The 23,062-nt window shown below is 45.4% G+C and overlaps 2 protein-coding genes across 2 annotated transcripts; one reads left to right on the forward strand and one right to left on the reverse strand.

Annotated features, from left to right (window-relative positions):
• The first annotated feature begins 2,777 nt into the window (after positions 1-2,777).
• On the forward strand, positions 2,778-10,481 carry LOC120788449. Its single transcript, XM_040124300.1, has 5 exons — positions 2,778-3,100; positions 4,704-4,876; positions 4,972-5,082; positions 6,961-7,092; positions 7,178-10,481. The coding sequence occupies exons 1-5, from the start codon at positions 3,085-3,087 to the stop codon at positions 7,376-7,378; spliced, it is 633 nt and encodes a 210-aa protein (XP_039980234.1). The 5' UTR covers positions 2,778-3,084; the 3' UTR covers positions 7,379-10,481.
• Positions 10,482-13,872: 3,391 nt separating this feature from the next.
• samd14 (sterile alpha motif domain containing 14) lies at positions 13,873-21,446 on the reverse strand. Its single transcript, XM_040117878.1, has 11 exons — positions 21,410-21,446; positions 20,358-20,515; positions 19,566-19,682; positions 19,287-19,521; positions 19,084-19,183; positions 18,575-18,643; positions 18,316-18,472; positions 16,519-16,641; positions 16,317-16,379; positions 15,594-15,749; positions 13,873-14,655 (listed from the first exon to the last, which is right to left on the reverse strand). The coding sequence occupies exons 1-11, from the start codon at positions 21,444-21,446 to the stop codon at positions 14,500-14,502; spliced, it is 1,371 nt and encodes a 456-aa protein (XP_039973812.1). The 3' UTR covers positions 13,873-14,499.
• Positions 21,447-23,062: the final 1,616 nt, after the last annotated feature.

The raw sequence follows: 23,062 nt of genomic DNA on the forward strand, positions 1-23,062 counted from the left end.
ACAACTGCGAGGAGCTCGGGCTCCGCCGATAAAAGAGAAGTTCGAAATACAGCGAGTCCTCGGGCCCCGTCCCCGGGCCGGAGAGGGGTCTGAAGACCTGCAGCAGGATTTTAAATCGACAGTCTGGATCACAGAGTGAATAACAGCCCTATAGCCACGAGTCGGTCGACACCGATGCTATTCAACCTGTCTAAAGGTTGAGAATGGAAACGCGAGTAAATGCGGGGGCCGGCCGGGCTGGACGGGGTTTTCGGGTCCAGAGGATTCATCCGCATCATGCACTTACATTCACCTAAGGTCCCTGTGAGGTGGAGAGGCTTTGAAATGCTCCTCTGAAACACAAGTGACAGAGCGAATCCTCCCACATGGAGTTCAAGGACCTCACGTGTGTAAATGTACTTTGATGTTACTTTCCACCTCTGGTACTTAGGACGCTGTTGATCACCACGGTGACAGTCTTTACCTTTTCTTACCTCCGCTGAGGAAAGGTTTTCCGTTTTCTTCTCCGCCACAAAACGGCTTCACCTGCAGGTCTTGATGTTAGAACGGCGCCGCTGAACGTCGACGTGTCTGCGATGATGGCGAAGATGTCGAAAGTCTGAGTCTCATTGTGTGAATCAGACAGGAAACAGTTTGTTCTGATTGTGAAACTTTGACGCAAACCTTCAAATCTCTGCAGGATTTTACAAACACCTCACGTGTTCTACTGAAACTTTCATCATCATATAACAATGCCACGTGTTCTCCTCCGTGTCTCTTTACATTCACTTTATTTCCTGCGGTGAAGCCCAGTGGTGAAGCCTCAACCCTAATTCAAGTGTTCGCTTGAGACTTTTACTGCAGGAAGAGCTGGAGGAAGAACTCGGATCCTTTCTTCGAGTAAAAGTACAACACAACCGTGAACAAGTACTCAGTTACAGCTAAAAGTCCTGCGTTTGAGATACTGCTTAAATCAAAATACAGAAGTCTCATCAGCCAAATGTCCCTGAAGTATCAGAAGCGAAAGCGCTGGTGGACAGAGGAATGGCCCCCGTGGCCGATCGACCTCCAGTCCTCCGCTCATACTCCATCATTAATACCGATGCGCTGAGGTGGATCGAGTTTTAACGACTCTATATCATGTCAGGAGGTTTAGTCTCTGGAAATGTTCTGTGTGTGACGATGCTGGTAACGTAAGGACAGTCAGGAGTCTCTCTCTGAAGCGGAGTGGAAGTAAAAAGAAACATAACCCTCAGGTGCCATCGCCTGAAGTACTCGAGTACTTAGTCCCTGTCCAGTGAAGTGGGACCGTTTCCTCCGCAGAGAACAGCAGCAGCAGGATGAGGACATACGGCCTGGACACTAAGAGCGTGTCTGCGTTTCCTGCTGAGTCACAGTTCTTCCAGGATTTCTTAAAGAAAACAACATGACGACACACGGGAAGGAAGTGGAGCTGAACAATGAACCACTACACACACACACACACACACACACACACACACAGAACAAAAAGCTTCATCCGTAAAATAAATCAGGCTTTATTCTCAAGACAGAGTTTAACAAATAAAAATAGAAGTAAATAATCCCAGCTAAACTTAAAAAACGAAAAATAAATGAAATTTTAAAATGAATGAAAAATACAAAAAATAGCAAAGACACTGATGGAAAATAATAGAATCTAAAATAAAGAGTAAAAAACTCCTCATTTCATATTTCATGTTTGTACTTTGTCATGAATGACTCGGTGGATTGTATATTTTAGTTATGGCTGAGTTTCCCGTGATCATCTCCCTCATTCTTTCCAAAATGAGTTCATTTGACTTTAAACAAACTCTTTAATTGAACGCGGCTTTAATTTCTTCCAGCGGAACCGAGACTTTTAATCAAACCTCCCGATGCTGCGTTCAGGTCCCGCGTGATGATTCACGACCCAGATGTTGATGAAATCTGTGACTGCGATGCTCTGATGTGACGTGAAGGCAGCATTAGGATGAGAATCCTGGGATGGATTAGAAAGCGACAACAAACAGATGTTTGCATCTTTTGTAAATGACGTGGTCAAACACTTGTATTTTGCTTTCTGTTGTGCTGACGTGGCCCAGTGGCGGAGGGTAACTAAGTACCTTTACTCCATTACAGTCCTTAGGCTCCATCTTGAGGTACTCGTACTTTGAGTGTTTCCACTTGCACTCTTCCGCGGGGCAGAGGCTGCTCGACATTGATCCGTCGGCAGCCGTGACTGCTCAGACTCAGATTTCGCATCAACATGTGGGGAATCATAAAAACCCTCTACCGGTCTATGACGCAGCCGAGACCAGCTCCACCTGCCGTAAAACGCCGCCGAAGCCTCCGTGACTCCGGATCAGTGACGTAATAATACAAGACAGGAGAGTGAAACGCTCACGGGGACATTTTCCTGCAGGATGCGGGTTTTTCCTTCGCACACTGTGGCTACATGTCGTTTTAAATACCAAACCTACGTTTAATTAAGTGGCATTTTCAATGCAGGACTTTTACTGAAGCATTATGATGGTATAGCACTGGTTTAACTGGACCTAATGGGAACTTGGAGGCGAACTGGTTAATCCGGCTGCGTCAAAAGCTGCATTCTTTCAAGACTTTGATCCATGAATGTCTCTTTTCACACCAGTGACCCCGAAAACCCGCAGAGCAAGCGACGGAAGGCACTTTGGGTTTCACTGTTCTTCCGAAATAAAACTTGTAAAACTCCCCCGACGTGTCCGAGGTCAGAACCCGGGTCTAAGGTAGAAAAATGGAGGTGTGAAGTCACGTGCTTTACGCCCGCAGGTAAGGCGCCTGCAGCTCGCTGTGTCTGATACTTGCAGCTCTTACACTTGCGTGTTTTTTGTTACAGTTGCATTATTGCGCAACAAGTTTTCACAAGCTTCGTCACTTCGGGATTTATCGCCATGACTCCGCGGTGAGTCGTTGAAGGTGCAGTTGGACCCCGTCAATGGAAAACCCCGCAGGAGAGCGTGCACATAAAAGGTCCAAACTCCTGCAAATGGAAGCTGAAGGAGATTCGAGCGAGTTTACCGGCGGACAGACACCGAGACAGAGAGACGCACAGCCGCCCTGACAGACATGAACACTCTGATAGGTAAGAGCGAACTTGCTTATCTCGGAAACTGGCTCTGCATGGGATGAGGAGAGAGGAGAGGCCGACAAAATCAGCAGAAACACGCACTGAGTTTGGTGACCGATGGTCAAACTCTGGCAAAAGCAAAGTTCCCGCACTGGGAAATTCGACTTCTCTGTCAAATGTCAACCTGTCCGTTCACTGTGCGATCAGCTGAGAAGACCTGCGCACCTCCTCTACCTCAGCACAACCTGGACTCACCTGAAACTGCAGAGATATGAGGGATTATTAGTGCCGGGCGCGATGCGGTATGGGGGGTCGTTTGTGCCAGAAATGCTGAGTGGGAATGTAGCAAAGCCGTAACCAGCACGAGACGGTGCAGATGTTCATGCTCCCTCGAGATGAACTGTAATAACTCTGCCGATCCTCTGACTTTTCTTCCAGCGCCATCATCGGGTCACAGTTTTAATTGTACAGTACTTTGGTTTATGACCAGATACCTGCAAAACTAATGACATTCCCATCAACCTCAGCTGTACTTTCTGTTTACTGTTAATTAACTAATGGTAGCATGCTAACATGCTAAACTAAGATGCTAAAGATTGTAAAGATTTGCTAAACAGCAGTTAGCTCAAAGCACTGCTGTGTGAAAGTGCAGCATCATACAGCTGCTAGCGTTGGTGGAGACTCTTATTTTGGTGGCATTCTCCCAGCTAACATCCCGCCGGCTCTCATCTTTAGAGCAGAGTAGATATGTACACAACACGCGTACATTTACGTGACATTCTTCCATGACATATGTTTCCATTTCTCACTTAAGTTCTGTAAACCGAGAAGACTGTAGGTTTTATTTTTGTTATGATCACACACAGGCCGCCCTGTAAAAACTACGGCTGGTTGAAAACTCTAAATGTATTTTTCCTCATGCTGTAGGGAAATATTGGTTTCGATTCAGCACTGTTCAATATTCAAATCTGTTGAGGCTTAATTTTACAGTGAACATCAAGTCTGCATCAGTGTTTGTCTGAGTGACATTATTGATGCTTGGTTATGCATATTGATTTGAAAAGTCTAGTAGCTAACGCTTTTATTAACAGTTAATAAATGATTTACTAATTCCTCATAAATTAGGTATAAACCACTGATAACAGCAGCTTTTTGGTTGGAGGTTGTAAAAACAAAAACAACAACAACAAAAACAAAAAACAACTGCTGGGGTTAATTTTTTCTATTTGGAAAAAATTTCTGCAACAATTGTTGGTAAACTTTAATAAATACTGATGTTTTTTTCACTTTCTAGTAAACCATCAAGTCTGCAGTTATAAATGTGAAGAGTGATAATAGATTCAATCTGACCCAGTAAAAACTGATTTTTCACAACCAACAAAAGCTGTTCTTATTAACAGATTGTAACTGATCTATAAAGCGTTAATTAATGATCTATTAATGTGAATAAAGTTATTAGTTACAACTTAAAAATCCACAGTAGAAGGTGTGTCAGTAGAAATCCTGACAGTTTTAAATGTTGTCACTTCTTTCTACTTTTATCACTCTTCATATCCAGAAGTGTTTTCTGGCAGTAATGACCCTCCATACACTGACCTCTTTTCTTTTTTCCCTCCAGCCGTCGCTCTATTGCACTGCTTCCTGTTTGCAGTTTTGGTTCAATCAGCTCCCGTCGGCATGGCGTCCGACCCTCCGCCGGCGTTCAGGGAAGCAGCTGAGCGAGCGAAGACGCTGGTGGAGAAAATCTTGAGAGACCTCCCCGGCATGCACACCGCCACCGTCAACACAGAGGTGAACGACACGTCTTATTGGCTGGTTCAGCTGGACTCCTATTGACTGTTCTTCTTCTTCTTCATGGGTTAATAACCTCTTCCTGTCCTCCTCAGGGTTTGACCTTTGACCCCTCCACCCAGACCACAAACCTGCAGATGATGGTGACCTCACTGGGCATCCCTGCCGCCCCCGTCCTCAAACCGCTGTCCGAACGCTTCACACTGGTCAGTCTACAAATCTGAGGGGGGTGTTTAGGTTCTCGAGGAGATTCTGGAGGTCCTCCAAGTGGTTTTGGGTGTAGCAATTAGAGTTTTTCCCCTTAGTGATTCTTTGGATCCTTGATGAGGCTCTAGGGGTTGATAGGAGGGTCCATTGAGCCCTCAGGGGGGTTCTAGGGGTTACTGGGAAGGTTATCTGTGTCCTTGAGGAGGCTCTAGTGGATCTTGATTTGATCTTATGTGACTGCGAGGTTCTTTAGGTCCTTAGTGGATCTGGAGGTTTTAGGGGTCCTTCGGGTGGATTTTTGAGTAACTAGAGGGTCATTCCTTGACGGGGTTCTTGTGCTGGGTGACTAAAATGGTTCTTGGGGTGTAACGAGGGTTCTGCATATGATGAGAGGGTTCTTTGGGTCTAGGATGTTCTAGGGGTGATTTGGGTTCTTGATGCGTTTGTGGGGGATCCTTAAAATGGCTCTGAGAGGGTGACTGAGAGGGTTCCTGGGGTCCCTTACCTGAAACTGGAGGTTATTGAGGAAGTTTTAGGCGTAACCCCCTAGTTACTCAAATTTTCGGAGTAACTACGGGGTTCATTGAGTCATTGTGTTGGTTCTGGGAGGTCCTTCGGGAGTTTCTACAGGTGTCTGCGGGGGTTTTGGGTCCTTGAGATGGTTTTTGGGGTGTGTAGGCGTTTCTGTGGGTCATAGAGGTGATATTTGAGTCCCTTAGGTAATTGCAGTGGTGTCTATGTGGTTTATTTTGCGCTCAAGGTGGGTCTATGGGTGACTAAGGGGATTTATCTTGAAGTATCTCAGGGGTTCATCTGGTCCTGGTGGTGGTCTTGTGGGTCCTTTAGAAGGTTTTTTGGGTTATTGAGGGGGTTCCTTGGGTCCATGAGGCAGTTCTAGGAATGGCTGAGGGGTTCTTTAGGTCCTTAGTGGATCTGGAGGTTTTAGGGGTCCTTCGGGTGGATTTTTGAGTAACTAGAGGGTCATTCCTTGACGGGGTTCTTGTGCTGGGTGACTAAAATGGTTCTTGGGGTGTAACGAGGGTTCTGCATATGATGAGAGGGTTCTTTGGGTCTAGGATGTTCTAGGGGTGATTTGGGTTCTTGATGCGTTTGTGGGGGATCCTTAAAATGGCTCTTGGGTGACTGAGAGGGTTCCTGGGGTCCCTTACCTGAAACTGGAGGTTATTGAGGAGGTTTTAGGCGTAACCCCCTAGTTACTCAAATTTTCGGAGTAACTACGGGGTTCATTCAGTCATTGTGTTGGTTCTGGGAGGTCCTTCGGGAGTTTCTACAGGTGGCTGCGGGGGTTTGGGGTCCTTGAGATGGTTTTTGGGGTGTGTAGGCGTTTCTGTGGGTCATAGAGGTGATATTTGAGTCCCTTAGGTAATTGCAGTGGTGTCTATGTGGTTTATTTTGCGCTCAAGGTGGGTCTATGGGTGACTAAGGGGATTTATCTTGAAGTATCTCAGGGGTTCATCTGGTCCTGGTGGTGGTCTTGTGGGTCCTTTAGAAGGTTTTTTGGGTTATTGAGGGGGTTCCTTGGGTCCATGAGGCAGTTCTAGGAATGGCTGAGGGGTTCTTTAGGTCCTGAAGGAGGCTCCAGGGCTACATGGGAAGGTTCTCAGGGTCGTTGACGAGACAAACAGACAGTAAATGTTTTTGAAACGCATTAAAATACGTTTGACTGACATTTGCTGCCACATTTAGTATTATCTTAATATTCCTCATCACTATTAGTAAACTAGAATGATCTGTCAGGACTGACCGGCTCCGTGTCGCCCCCTGTGTGTGTGAATGGAACTGCACATCTCTGTACTGTTTCAGTCTCAGTCATACGCTGTGATATAATACTGATGTGTGTGTGTCGCCCCCTGCAGGACATGTGTGTGAGTCGTATGTTGGTGGGCGGTCGGTTGTACCAGGGGCTGCTGGGAGTTTTGTCTGAAAGACTGAGCGGACTGAAGGACCTGCGGGCCGACCTCAGAGACCTGCTGACACACATCAACAAGGTAAGTCACACACCTGACATGACATCACTGCTGAGGACAGAATCAGCTGCGATTGGCTGCTCACATGTCCGTCTGTGTGTTTCAGATGAAGGAGGTGGCTCAGCTTGGCGGCGACAGTTTGGATCAGAACCAGAGTCTGGATCTGGCCTCTCGTCTCCACGGTAACTACGAGGTCCAGGTGGCGGTCCACCTGACGCTGACGCAGCTCCGTTCCTTCTGTCACGACCTGATCCGCAGCCTGAGAGCCGTCGCCACCTACAGGCCCCAGTCTGCAGGTGCACGCTAAGCCCCGCCCGCCAGGGGATGACACAGCGCTGCGTTCAAGGACAAATGGGAAAAATCAGCATCACTTGGACGGAGCTAAAGCCGATAAAACAAAGAAAGCTGAGGCATCCGAAGGTTGTGTACCCGCTGGGGGAGGCTGCAGTGCCTCATGGGAGAAACTTTATCGATCATCCATCAGTTATTGACAGTCAAACAAAATCACGTCTTTTTTTTTCCGTCGGGAGTTGCCGTACATCAGCATCACCGACACATGACGGGATCAGACCTGTCTTTGTCCTGTCAGGTGTTTCCATCACAAACCTCCAGGACAAAGTGTAAAGAGACATTAGACAGCAGAGGAACTCAGCAGCATCCTGCCGTCGTCAGAGCTTAAAGAACTCAAATATTTTGCTTCTGGGGCAACCAGACGCACAACATAATAAAAATTCTATTTATTTTTATAGAGTAGACAAGAATAAAATACAAACAATCCAGTCATTTATAAAAAGTGGTGAGAAATCCTCAGCCGCCCTGTATCAGTAGTAACAACGGACATTCAGCCGAAAAGTCCAAAATATTTCGAAGTGGACAAAGTAGAAAAAGTTCGGGACAGTAAACTCGGTTCCGTCTCTGAGTTTTATTTGCCAACGCGTATAAAGTTCAGAGTTTTTGTCCTCATAAATGAAATCGCAACGCTGTCTCGACCTCAGTCTGTCAGAGCAGGCGTGTTTCGGTCAGTGCGTCCAGTCACTGAACGAAGCTGCCGTCCTGAACTTTTCCTACTCTCGATAACACAAACATCCCCTTTCTGAGGACGGAGCGCTCTGCATGACAGAAGCAGCAGCACTTCTCTTTCACCATACAACTAGTGCAGATTTGCTTTAACCTCAAAACAATTATTCTTCTGGACTTTGGTGGCTCCGTGAATTAGAAAACAGGAGAACCAGAAAAATACTAAAAAACTATGGACAGGCTAAAGATGAAGTTAATGTTTATGATATCTGTGCAGGAAAGACACGAAAACAACTGCGGGCTCGGCGAAATCAGCAGAACAGATGTTATTACCCACAGCTTTGTGGAAACTGCAAACATGTCAACAAGTCAGGAAACGTTCTACTGAAAGCGGCCGCTGAGTGGAACGTCTTTGTGCAGAGACAACCTTTGGGGAGTCTGCAGGAGGGTGACGTCTGTCCCTTAAGCCTGAGGATTTATTTATTCATTTATTTATTCTGATGTGTTTGGGCAGCATGCAACGAGTCTAAACAGAGGACTCTGAGACCACGACGCCCCAGGTCGTCTCTAAACCTGACGTTTTATCGTGGCAGTCGACTGCTCTGTGATCAGTTTCCTGCTCAGTATCTGAGGCTCTGGATCCGGTCGCCTCAGTCTGAACGTTTCCCCCGAGCTTCTCATCGGCTCCGCAGCCACCCAGGAGATATCCCTGAGTGCTTTGTGTGTCGCAGCTCGTCGGCCTCGTCTCTCAGTCGGAGGATCAAAGCTCTGCCTCGTGTCTTTCAGAAAACAATCGGCAGGAATGTAAATGAGCCGGACTGGGACTCAAACCCTTTCAGGGATGAAGAAAGAGATGCAGGTCTGAACCTGCTCGACTCTCTGAGCACACACCTGGCCTGCTGCTCTCTTTTCTCTTTACATCTTTCATCACACGCAGCCTTTCTGTCAAATTCTGCAGCATTTTCAAAAGCCGCCAAAGTAAAAGTCCCGAAGCTGCAGGTCGACACAGAAAAACAACTTGCAGACGTTGGAGGAGTTGAAATCAGAGACTCGGAGACGAACTGCTGCAGTGAAAGAAGAAAGAGACTCCTTGCTTCGCTCTCTTTCCGGTTACTAAACTGTCACCCGCCTGTCGATTCTGAAACATTTCAGCTGAAAGTTAGTTTCTTTACTTTCCGCGGCACCAGTAACTGCTGCACGCTCACATTTTAGGTCACAACATCAGGAAAAGTCTGATTTTTTAAGCTCAGATTGGCTCTTCAGCGTCAGATCGGTCACAGATACAACAAAGATGATTATTTCTTCATTTTCAACAATCAGAGCTGCAGCGATGAGGCGGTCGATCAACGGCTCAGTGGCAACCAAAGGTTCCAGCAGCAGTTTTTATAATCGATGAGTTGTTTGAGCAGAAAATTGGACTCTGAGAAACATTTTTCAATTTTAATCATCAGAAGAATCAATAATGAAATGAATCGTTGGTTGCAGCTGTAATCAGAATTAAATATTGTTCTGCAGTCGTATCAGAGCTGCTCATTGAAAGGAATCACTTCCTGCTGCTGCTATTCCAAATTAAAGGCTGCTCCGCTGCAAATCCAAATGGCAGCTTTGATTGTGAAGCAGCAACAGGAAACGTGACATATTCATCACAGAGGTTGACTCTGCTTCTGCTTCTGCTGTTCGCTAAAACTTCACGTGAACAGCTTCTGATCGGAGATTTATCATTTTTATCATTTTATTTATTATTGATATTTATTCGGTATTTATGGTGAAATATTTATTGCTCTACTGTTTCTGTTATACGTGTTTGTGTGAATCATTTTATTCTGGAGGTCTTGGTCAAGCGGTTCGTCGACCCTCGGGTCGTGACCTCATGCGTGGTCGCAGCGGACTGAAAGAATAGTATTGATCTGATGTATTTTCAGTATCAAAGGAGGGACTTTTACAACGGGGTCAAAGGCCAGAGGAGGCTGAGGAACGCTGCTGCGTCTGTTTAAGCTGAAGTGCAGAGAAGGACGAGAGAGGTTTAACATAAGCAGAGAGAGAGAGAATCCCAGAGTCCTAAAGGAAGTGAAAATTTTCTCAGGTTGAGCAAGGTCAGCGATGACGTCAGAGGCGTGTGCGTGTTTGAACACGAGTATTTATGTGTTTCTATCTCAGAACAGACGTGTTCAGATGTGAGACTGAAACAGGAAGTCCCTGTTGAAGTAAACCCCATGGGTGAACGGATTTCTATCCTTTATTTATTTTTATTTATGAAGAAACAGATTTTTATTTAACTTCTCTTCACTTTCTTTCCAATCACGGAGAAGTATTTATTGTGTTCACTGTGATTTCTAAAACCTAATCAGGAGTCTGTGCTCATGTACTTTGATTTCTATGATAATAAAAACAGTTTTCCACAGTTTTACTGTCACTCTGCTTTTTCAGTCCACGTCTTCCTGTCGCTTTCATTTCACATTAAAATCTTCAAATGCACTGTATTTATCGCCAAGGTTATTTATATTTAAATATATATATACTGGGTGTGTGGAAAGTGGAATATCGAAATATAAAAGAGATGATATCTGTGGTTCTGCTGAACAGGTTTCGATGGTTGTTTTTTCAACTGTCTGACGGCGTTAATGGTTGCGGACTCTTTAAAGCGTGGACCTCTGAGCTCTAACAAAAACACGTGCAATGCGTTCGTGTTCATGAGCTACCAGCCTTCTTCCTCCACACTCATTGTCCTTGGGGTTCTGCTGCGTTTCTTTCAGGGGCTCATCGACAAAAAAACACAAGCAAATGATCCATTTTAAAAGTTAACACAGATTTATTTATTTGAATGTGGACCGGCAGAGGTCGGAGGTCAGTCAGTACAGAAACAAGCATCAGACTCTGTTGTTTAGTTTTTATCAGGCAGCAGGAGGCGGCGTCAAACGGCTGACGATTAATAATCTGAACATCTGCCCTCGTCTCTTTGTCACTTCTGTTAGCACAAACTCACAGTGTCTGTTTGTCCCTTCAGCGTTTCTATCGAGTTCGGCTCTAACAATAAGAACCGTCCTTTGTTCTGTCGCGGCTCCTCATTTACATTTCGGCCTTCGCAGATTCAGACTGAAAACGCCAAAGTATTTCAAACACGGAAAGAAATCACGCGCTTTTCTTTAGGAAAACAGACGTTTTTGCTCCTGTTCTCTTTTTCTTTTAGTTTTTTCTTTTGTGATGTCTCATCACACATAGAACTGATGATGTGTTCAGGTGCTTCGTACGGAAGCAAAGAAAGGACATTATAAATTTTATTAGCAGCTGAACATTAAATGCCACTGAATTTATAGAGATGACGTATTTTGCTTTTAAAATGTGTCTGAATTTCTTGTTCTGGAGGTCATTTCACATGGTGGAATATTTATTTTTGGCTGGAAACTAAATTTTTCTCCAGATTTTTTGCTCATCTGAGCTTCTCTTTCTCAGTAGACCAGATGTTTAAGATTCAATTTGGTGTCTAAACTGAATCTCTATCATTTGATTTAAATGTTCCGATTTGAAATTATTATTTTTGGAAATTTGAAAATTAGACACTTCTTCTATTTCATATTTTATATCTGAAATTGCGCGCCATAAAAAAGGAAATACTTAAAATGAAGAAGACTGAACTTTTGTAAATGTCAAAGAGGAGGATTTCAACCACATGACCAGATGTTTTTTAGTCAATTGTTTAAGAGCTTTAAATCTTTATTCATTTACATGTCAACATTAAGTTTTCAGTAGTGATTAAATCTCAAACTGAGGTATTTGCTTCAATCAAATTATTATGACCTTTCTTTGCTTCCATACATCTCATCTTTTGGACTCCTCCCTCAACACCTGCTCACAGCAGCAGTTGACGAGGAGAACCTGAACGCACCTGAACGTACCTTTATGCAAGTCTCTGGTGTGCAGTGGATTGTGGGATACTAAGGACCAAATGAATTGTCCTAAAAACTCAGATTTATATGATATAAAAATTACGGTGGCTCCGAAGGACAAATCACAAATACATGCAAATCGGTGTTAAATGAGGCCCCTTCAGACCAACTAACATGAATGAGTTCAACGTTTTGCAGTTCCTCCTGGGGCATCCAGAGACACTCCCATGCCAGATGGATATGTAATCCTTCCAGCGTGTTCTGGTTCTGCCCTGAGGTCATCTACAGGCTGGGTGTGCCCGGAAAGCCTCCGCTGGATCCTACTCAGATGCCTCTACCACCTTTCCATATGAAGGAGCAGAGCTCTGACGAACGAGCTCCCTCTGGATGTCAGAGCTCCTCACCCTGTTTCTAAGGCTGAGCCCAGACACCCTACGGTGGAAACTCATTTCAGCTGCTTGTATCTGCGATCTCAATATTTTGGTATCAAGCCAGAACTCAGGACCGTCGGTGAGGGTCAGAACGCAGATTGACCGGATAAATTGAAAACTTTGCCTCAGCTCCCTCTTCACCACGACGGGCCAGTACAATGACCGCTGTACTGGTGACACGGCGCCGACCCGGCTGTCAATCTCCCGCTCCATCCTACCCTCACTCATGAACTAGACCCCGAGATACTCCAGCTCCTTCATATGGGGCAGCCACATCACAAGCCCACGGGAGCAATCCACCATTTTCCAGCGGCACAGAACCATGGGCTCAGACTTGGAGGTGCTGACCCTCATCCAGCCACTTCACACTCAGCTGCAAACCACCCCAGCGTACAAAGGTCACGGTCCGATGAAGCCAACAGAACCGCACCGGACGTTCTCTCAAGCTTTCTGCCGGAGGCTGAGCAGTGTGATACCCCGATAACTGGAATACACCCTCAGGCCCCCCTTTTTAAAATGGGGACAACCACCCCGGTCTGCCAGTCCATAGGTACTGTCCCCACGCAACGCTGACGAGGCGTGTCAGCCAAGATGGCCCAACAATCTCCAAAGCCTTCAGCATCTCAGGGCGAATCTCATCCACACCTGGCGCCTTGCCGCCGAGGAGCTTCTCGACTACCTCAGCAACCTCTGCCAGGGATATGGGGGAGGCTCACCCCGAGTCTTCAGACTCGGCCTCCTCCACAGAGGACGTGTTGGTCGGGTTCAGGAACTTCTCAAAGTGCTCTCTCCCCCGCCCAACAATGTCCCCAGTTCGAGTCAGCGGTTCTCTTCCCTGGCCGAACACAGTCTGAGCCGAGCCCTATTTTCCCTTCCTGAGTCATAAACGATTTGCCAGAACTTCCTGGAGGCCAACCGAATGTCCTTATCCATAGCCTGCCACGCCCGAGCTTTGCTTCCGCGACTGCGGAGCTGCCGCCTTTCTGGCCTCCTACTTCAGCCTGACGGCTTCCTTCACCACTGGTCTCCACCAGTGGGTTTCTAAGGTTGCCGCCATGACGGGCACTGTTTGTTTGTTACGGCCAATCCATGATGAGCAAAGAAGTCCAGTAAAAGCAAAGCACCGCTCAGGTTCAGATCAGGCAGGCCGTTCCTCCCAATCATGCCCCTGGAGGTTTTTCCACCGTCGCCAATGCGAACGCTGAAGTACCCACGGCAGAACTATAGAGTCACCAGGTGGAATCCTTTCCAGGACCCCAGCCAGAGACTCCAAGAAGGCTGGGTACTTTGTTGGGGTATGGGTCCCAACAACAAAGCTCCCAGGATCACAGGCACACACAGGGACACCCAAACCCCTCCACCACATTAAGGTGGCAATTTTTCTCGGTGGTTCATTCGATAATTTTCGTTTAGTTTTCATTCGGTGATAAAAACTAAGACTTTTTATGACAGCTCTTTTGTTTTCAAAGGTCACTTTTTGTTCAGTTTTAGTCTCTCGTTTTTTTTCACGCGAAAGGTCGTCATTAATCCTAGTTTGGATGATTGACGACACAAACAACCTCAGAAACAGAAATATTAAGACTCGGCTTTAGAAAATAAAAGCGAGTGACAGGGAAAATATTGCAATTTGTTGCACTGCTGGATTTGTCCTCAAGGGCCACCGTAAGAAACAGACTTTAGTGACAGCAGAGCCTGAAATATTTCATAACCGTTCAACTATTTTCCTTCATGTCAGGATTCGGCCTCAGTTCAGACTCCAGGACCTGATTTTTCTTCTTCTGCTCTCATCAAACTTTCCAGGACATGATGATTACAGTTGTCATTTTCCAGGACTTTTCCATGTCTGGAAGGCTGCACTAGAGATTTCCAGGTTTTCCAGGACGTGTGGAAAGATGGTTTGTTTTGTTTTCTTTGAGTGTTCACACCTACAGGTCTCCGATCCCCTTTCTTTCTGTTCCATACAACCCTGGACCCTGTAAGAACTGTCTCTTTGTCGTCCTCACATGCATCCCTGCCTCTCTTCCTCCCTTATGTCTCTCTCGCCTTCTACCTGTCCTCTCCCCTGGTCGCCCTCTGTCTCCCTCTGCTGGCGGTCTTCAGTTCCTGCGCTGCTCCTGGTCTTTCCTTCTTTGTTTCTCTTTCTGTTTCTCCAGTTTGTCCAGAGCTTTTCTCTCCTTCTCTGCTGCAGTGTGGATGTCTTTAATGCGACGCTTCAGAGCGCTGCGATCAGAGGAACTGAGCACGCCCAGACTCTGCAGAGGACAAGGTAAGAAGTCAGGCTGAGATGTTTCTGTTAGACATTAATGACAGCGGCACTACTGCAGCTACAAAAAGACAAAAGTGAAGGGAAATATTTCTCTCTGCACTTTATACCTTTGTCCTCTGATCTGTGGAGCTGAACCGCACCAGCATCGGTTTTAGGATCATTTATGAATCGGATCAGTGAGGAGGTTTGATGCCAAACAATCTAAAACCAGAGGTTTTTCAACCCTTTTGACGCATGATACCTTAAATTACTTGAGTGTCCCGTTGCTGTCCCTCACTACAGGTGTCTGACTTGGACTGAATTTCACCTCCGACCTTCTCAGACGGTTACGGGGCTAAAAGATGCAAAACTATCCAACATTTCATTAAACAGAAAAGGTTTAAGAAACCAGACATTTTAAGGAAACTATGACCTTGTGTGATGAAACTTAATTCTTTTCTTTTCTTTCTTCTCCTGAACACGGAAAGTCAGGAATGACAGAAATAAAAATACTGGTGATGAATCAAAATGATGAAATTCTTAAACATAATTATAGAACAAGTACAAGTGAAAATCGTAGAACATAATTTGCTGTGTCACGATTTTGTCTAAAAAAGGGAGAAAATCTTTTTTCTGTCCTTGAGAATCTGAAAGCGACCCTGCCCGGTTTAGATGTACTGAGCATGCTCAGACCCTTCAATCGGACAGCAGCGCTGTAGTCGGGGAATCTGTGTATTCATGGTCCCAGAGGAAGATTTCTGGTGATTCGGGTTGATCTGGTTTCTGGATTTAGACTCTGACGTGGGACTGTGTTGTAGTTTGAGTCTAAACAAATTGAAGATTTGAGGTTTTAGGCTGGATTTGACCCCACGACCTCTCTGGTCTGCAGCAACTCTCACACTCAGTCGGACGAGGGACCGTCTTCATCGTCCTCCTCACCCTCACCTTCAACTTGCTGCCGTCCATCTGCAGCAGCTGCTGTCCGTCGATGTCTCTCGCACTGAAATCGGGGACATACTGCTCCATGTTGAGTCCTCTGAGCCACTCACAGACCTGCTGAGTCGTCCACGAGGAGACGACACAGGACGGTTCATCGCTGGGCTGCGGCAAAGTAAAGACGCTTTATTCAGGGTTGTGACGACTGCAGTGCTGGAAAAACTACTCAGATCATTTACTTCAGTAAAAGCAGAGGATACTCCATTACTAGCAAAGGTCCTGCAAGTATTAGCATCAACGTGTGCTATAACTATCAACGGGTCAGGTTCGTTATCACGATGTTACTGGATCATTATCGTTTTGCATTAATGTGAGCGGTACTTTAATACTGTGGTGAGTTTGCGCACTCTTTTTCTATAACAATATGTCAAAGTTCATTCGCTGATCATGTTTACATGTAAAATATTCATCTGTAAAGTAATGAAGAACTTTAGTGGAGCTGATCATTTTCATTGTCAATTAATCCGTCAGTTATTTTCTCAATTAATCAATAAGTAATTTGTCTATAAACTAGCATAAAAGAAAATGGCATAACATTTTCTAAAAGTCAAGTCTGAAGGAATTCGAAACGACACGTAATTTGTTTGAACGAATTCGAATCCTACATTCGCTCGAATGTTTGAATTGGAATAAAAAGCGAACGCCCCGTTGGACAGACGGACTTTGACACACCTGCGGGAGGTGAGGACGCTGAGGACGGTGTCTCCGTGTCTGTTGCTGGCATTTCTGTATCGACTGAGAGAAACCGAACTGTGTCATTCACTATAAACCCTGTGAAGTTTCAGGACGTTGCTCTTGTTCTCTGCATCTTTTCTTTCTCTCTCCTCTCAGACTGAAACAGTGATTTTCAGAAGAATCAGTGTGTGTGCGTTACCTCATCAGAGGACTGGGACAGGGTGTGGTATGGATGGGAGGATCTGGAGGAGGAGGAGTCGACAGGAGGAGAGGTGGAGGAGGAGGTGTGAGGAGGAGAAAACTCCTCGCTGAGAGCCGACTCCTGCGGGACGACGAGAGAGAGAAGGTTCTTTAAAACCTCTTTACATTTATCTCCTCTTTTCCTCTTCTTTATGTCGTTTGAGTCCAAATTGTCTCACAGGTTTTTGAATAGCTTTGAATTCTGGTCCACACTTAATAAACAAATGTCAAAAACATGTACAGAGTTTGCCCACCAGGGGGCGCCGACAAGTTGGTTTTTACCCCATAGAATGGCCCAAACACTGCAGATCCGTCTCACATTTCTGGATCCTCATCAAAATGTTTGTTCTACATTTTTCTTCTTGTCATGAAATCTCATGTTCAGACTCAAACCAGCAGTGCGTTCGTCCGTCTCGCAACACCTTCCCTCCTCTGTCTGCGGCTCCCATTGGTTCCCACTGAAGACGTACATCTTTAAAAACTCCCACGGATTTATAGTTTCATTTCTATTAAAAGGTCTCAGTAATTTTCCTGAAACAGCTGCTCACCGTAGTTTTTTTAAATCAAAGAAACAGGAGGAAATATATAGAGCATCTGTTGGGGACTATTTTCAGCGGCGGTGTGTGTGTGTGTGTGTTGGTGGCGACGAAGGAACACGGGCTCACCGATGTGGTTGAACGGTTTGTGGAGGCAGTGGAGCTCTGAGGCTCGGAGGAACCGGATTCATCACAGGACGTGATGGAGACAGTCAGTGTGGGTTTGAGTCTGAACACGAGGTTTGATGACGGACGTTGGCCAACATACTGTGTCATTATCAGATGTTTTAAAGATATTTACATCAGCTTCAGAGATCAGGCATCAGTCAGGTTCTACTGGCCACACAGTAAGAGCATTACTGCCTCCAACGCACGCACACACGCACACACACTCACACACAGACCCTCACACACACACACACACACACACACACACACACACACACACACACACACACACACACACACACACACTCACTCACACACACACACACACACACACACACACACACTCACACACAGTAAGAGCATTACTGCCTCCAACGCACGCACACACACGCACACACACACACGCACACACACGCACACACACGCACTCACACACAGTAGAGCCTATTACAGCCATCAGGCAGCGCTCAGATGGATGTTTAATGGAGCCTCTTTCCTCTAATGGTGAAGAGTGAGAGTCTGAAGAGATCAAATGGACAGAAAAGATCTTCTGTGTGTGTTCATGTTCACAACACACACACACACACACACATAGTTCCTACAGCCTACAGTGTGACTTTCTGTGTGTGTGTGTGTGTGTGTGTGTCGTGGTGGTTAAGCTAAAAGCGTCCAGGACAGCGTGTAGACAATCATGAGCCTGTGTGAGCTGGACCATGGTCACTATTACACCATGGCAACAGGAAATCCTGCTTTCTGATTGGCTGGGTGGTGTCTGGCTGCAGTTTCTGCCAGAGTGAGGAATCTTGGAAACATCATTTTACTTTTCTTTGCTAAGATCATAAGGTGTGTAAACAGCATAGTGAGATTCATGTCTCCTGTAAACTAATGAAGAAACCATCGAAGACAGAAAACCATTTTGAAGGGGGGGGGGGGCTGAGCTGATGAAAGGCCTTTAATGTGACAGTGGACGGGGGGGAAATCAGTGGTGAAGAAGAAACGGACACATCACGAAAACAGGTGAACATGGAGGAAGAGCTCGCTTCGTTCCGTACCTGGGAGTGAGACTTGCGAGGTCTTGGGGAGCTCAGCGGCGGGATTTTGGGGGAGCAGGGGGGGGTCCCCGAAGAGGACAGTGACCCCCGTCCTTCAGTGAACCAGGAGAACGGGACGAAGGATCCAGAGGAGCGAGACGGACTCTCAGATGGCTCTCTGAGGACAGAGGCCAAGGACAAGACAGGAAAAACACCTAACGCATCTGCTTTGTTAAATGTGAAACTTTCTGAATGGAAGTTTTGAATGGGAAGGCCCCACCTGCTGCCCACAGAGAGCCTGTTGGATTTATCTTTCCTCACCCTGATGTACGAACGTCTCAGAGTCACCCTGAGAGACACGGAGACATTTTTACTGACATTATTTCAAATACGGCGAGTTTTAACACGTTTTACTCATTTACTGCATAGATGTACACAGTCACAGTGGTTTGATGCATTTTGGTGTTTATAAAAACTCGGAACCTCCAACTTTAATTCACGACGCTCTGATTAATTACCACAGCGTCTGCACCGTGTGATCAATCAGCCAATCGCTGCTACCGGCTGAACCTCTGAATCAGACACATCCCGGAAGATCTGGTCCCCTGATCGGTTTCCTCGTTTACTAAATGTACCGTTTGTCCTCTGCTGCTTTCCATACAACTGTCTTTAATTCGGGCTCCGTGAGCAACTGCCACTGGAAGAGTCTCAGAGTTCAGGTGAGAGCTGCAGTCGTTGCGTCTTATACAAATTAGCCCAAATGTGTGTGTGTGTGTGTGTGTGTCTCACCCCAGGTCCAGGAAGCGTCTCTTGGTTTTCTTGTCAAAGACGACGGTTGGACTGCCGGGATCAGCTGGACTGGTGTCCCGACTCGTATCAGATACCAACACTGTCTCACACACACACACACACACACACTTACAGTCATTAGTATACACGTTTTTCGGGCATCATGAGGGGGGGGGTGATCAGGTGTGTACAGGTGTGTGTACCTTCGCTGTCGGGCCTCCGGTTCCTCCTCATGTAAACAGGTGAGCCGTTGGAGGACGGACAGGATTTGGACGGCGAGCTGCTGGGCGTCACCAGAGCCTCCTGAGACGTCGCATTGGTCAGCTGGTGGTACCGCCCCCGTGGGGGAGCGGCCAATGACGCGCCTCCGTCCTCTGGAGAGCGACGCACCTGAGGAATCAAAGTGAAGCAGGACACAGATTCATGTCGAGGTTTTCTCTCCCTCGGTTTGACAAACCGTCCTGAGCTCTGATTGGTCTCACCAGGGACGTGTCGAAGGAGAAGGCGGGGCTTCGAGCCGACAGCAGCGAATCGGGAGAGGGAGAGGAGCCTCGCATGGCCAGGTGGAGAGGTGAGCGGGCAGAGTGTAACGGGCTGTCCTGATGACACACACACACACAGAGCTGTGTTTAATGGTTAATGATCAAACCAGACTCACCGAGTCTCTCAGGTGTCAGTGGAAAAAATCCGTTGTTGAAATATCAGATTCTTAATGAACTAATTTACTGAATAACCGACTAACTGACCTGCTAACTACCTAACTGACTAAGTTTATACACAACCAATGAACTCACCCACAGACTAATAGGGAACAAATTAACACATAACTTCATGAATATTACAAACCAACAAATTCACTGACTGATAAAATAACAAAATGCCTGACTGGCTAAATAAATAAGTCAATTACTAGAAATCTTCTCATTAACTCAGGTTAATTGGGAAGTTACTTATCATCTTTTACACAGGCAACGCCTCTCCTTCCCTCAGCCCCTTTCTCTTAACTTGTCTCTGATCTGTGTCCTCATATGTCCTTTTTGTTTTGCTCTGTTCTGTCAAATTATTCATTTCTGTCCTTGATTTATTTCATCCTTTCAGTTTGATTTAGAATAAACTAGTGTAACCTGGACACGATGACAGCATGAGCATCTTTAATGTGATACTTTCATATCCGATCCGCATTACACGCAGGTTATTCTTCGCAGCAATATTCGACAAAACTCAGACTCTCCTCCCTCTGAACAACGTTTATTGACCTAAAATAAAACCGGCACCTTCCTGTCGAGGCTGTCGTCCCCTTCCGTCGAGCTCACGCTGTCACGGTAACGGGACCTGGAGGGGCGGTGCCTTCGGGCTTTGACGGACAGCTGGGCTCGGCCTTTCTGGATGCTGTTATCCAGCAGCTCGGTCTCTGGGATCGCCTCGTTCAGGTCTGAAACACCAACAGAGTCTCCATCTTTTTACCGCCTGTTTCCGTTTGGTTTTTATCCACAGCCTGGTGTGAATTCCCTCTGTCCTGCCCCTAAAGAGCTGAGAGGGCAGTTATCCATCCCATGACCCTCCTGATTAGATGAAGTGACCCAAGGTGTGTTCAGGTGTGCTCTGCTTCCAAAGACTCGAGCGCTCTCAGTTCAGAGCAAACACACCTGGCATTCAGGTGGGAGTTATCACATGACACGGTTAAGCTTCGACTGAGTTAAAAAAAAGTCATAAATTCACTTGCACGAACAAAACTTGAGGCTCGAACCTTGAGATGTTTGATTTGAGAGAACTTGCTGTAATTATAACTATAGTAATGATCTGTTAACTGTCCCTGCTCTTTCATCTGTTTCTACCTGCAGATGTCTCTGGTTTCTCTCAGACTCACCCTGTACTGAGTGATTTTTATTCGTTGTGTTTTAACTTTGTGTCGCCGTCATGTCGCTCTGCACGTGGAGACGTGCAGTCATGAGAGGAGCAAATATAAACGCCCCCTGCTGACGTGGTTGAAAACTGCTGTGGATCCGCTGTAAACGCCCCCTGATTTTAAAAAAGCAACGACCAACGATGTAACTTCATCAAACTCAACTCTATCAGTCGCTCAGTCGCTCAGCCAGTCACGGACATTCGATGAATTGTGATGACACGAGTTTCCAACATAATGAGCTCCTCTTCCTCCTTTTCATCCTCCCACCACTCACCCCATCAGAGCTCCATCAAATATTCAACATGCTGACCGTCTTACATTAGTTGTGAGGACACTCATTGACATAATGCATTTCCTAGCCCCTTAGCCTTACCTAAACCTAGACCTGATTCTAACCTAAACCTAAAACCAGGTCCTAACCCTCAAACAGACCTCTGAAGGCGTGAGGACTGCACATAGCGTATTCACTTTCCTAAAATGTCCTCAAACTAAAATTTGACCACACAACCATAGAAGGACATGTAGACACACACACACACACACACACACACACACAGACACACACACTAATCAACTAATGTAATATTTTTAATATTTAACTTTTCATTTGAATGAACTCTAAGAAGAACCATAAAAACTGTAAACAAAAGAATCAACAAACCCAAATTGTTTTTAAGATTGAATTAATAAAAAAAAAATGAATAAAGCTCTAAAATTTAGAGACTTGGAAGATTTGAAAATAAATGATTTATTTAGTAAAAATAGTTGTTTAAACATACAAAAATCATTATGACCTGAGAAAGTTGTGCAGAATTAAAATGGACTGTATTTCAGTTAAAAGTGAATTTATGGAAGAGTTACAGTGAGGAATTGAAAACATACAGGAAACTGCAAGTTCGAGGGTTTTTTCTTCTAAAATTAATGTAATGAACAAATATAATTTGTGTTGTGTAATTACTTACAGACTAAAGTAAAATATCATTTGTTTATATTGTATTATTATTACTATCATTATCATTATTACTCTTATTACTGTTACTGCTACTACTATTACTACTACTACTGTAAATTTTTATTATTACTGTTTCAACATGAACATAATGTGGAAATGGCCTGTGTTCAATATATAGACTTCCTCTCTCTCCTCCCCCACATTGAGCCGACAGCAGTTTATTTCCCAGGGGGGGGGTAAACCTGAAAGGAGGGGGAGGAGTAGATGAAGAAGAAGGACAGAGAGGTGGAGGGAAGAGGACATGAAGGTTTTGGTGGTGAAACATATTCAGGAGACACAGCGAAAATACAGACTTACAGAACCAGATATATCTGGTATAGGGAATGGAGGGATGGTGAACAGAGAGATGAGAGAGAGACGTTAACTCACTGATGGGAGACAGAAAGCGAGAGAGAGAGGAGGGGGAGGGCTCAGAGGGAAGAACAAATCATATTAGAGGGGGAGGATGGAGAGACATTAGACGGTATTAGAAACTGGAGGGGGAGAAGAGAAGAAGGAGCGAGAGGAAAGTAATCTGATTAGATTCAGATTTTTAGATATGTTTTTTAAATTTCCCACAGTTATCTAAATGAAATCAAAGTCTTCCCAACAGTCTAAACAGTTCTGTGCTTCATCACGTTTTTAATGCGACCTCCATCAGTAGAGCTGCTGAAACTACCTGACACTTTTCTTTCCTTCTGTTTTTCAAACAAACAGGCATAAACTCTGACACCGACATGCAAACTGAATCCCTGAATCTGTGTTTACTGGAGTATTTTATATAGTTGTGCAGTATTAATGACTTATGCCAGCGGTTTAGAATTGACTTCCCTTTAGGTTTGACTGAAGTTATAGCGCTATAAACCTTTCATATCAACACATAACTGATGCCGAGGAGTTTATTTTGATACAAATAAGTAAAATAAGAAAGAAGTCGTAAGAAGTTACAAGAACTTCTGCGAATAGTCGGTGTTGTGATACATTTGAATGATCCTTTAATGACCTTTAGACTATTAATAAGACGGAGACAGGAAAAAAACGAGACATGCAGGACAAGAAGAGGAATGGATGAAAAAGAAAGC

The sequence above is a fragment of the Xiphias gladius genome, chromosome 3 (assembly GCF_016859285.1).
Source record: "Xiphias gladius isolate SHS-SW01 ecotype Sanya breed wild chromosome 3, ASM1685928v1, whole genome shotgun sequence".
Classification (NCBI taxonomy): Eukaryota; Metazoa; Chordata; class Actinopteri; order Istiophoriformes; family Xiphiidae; genus Xiphias; species Xiphias gladius.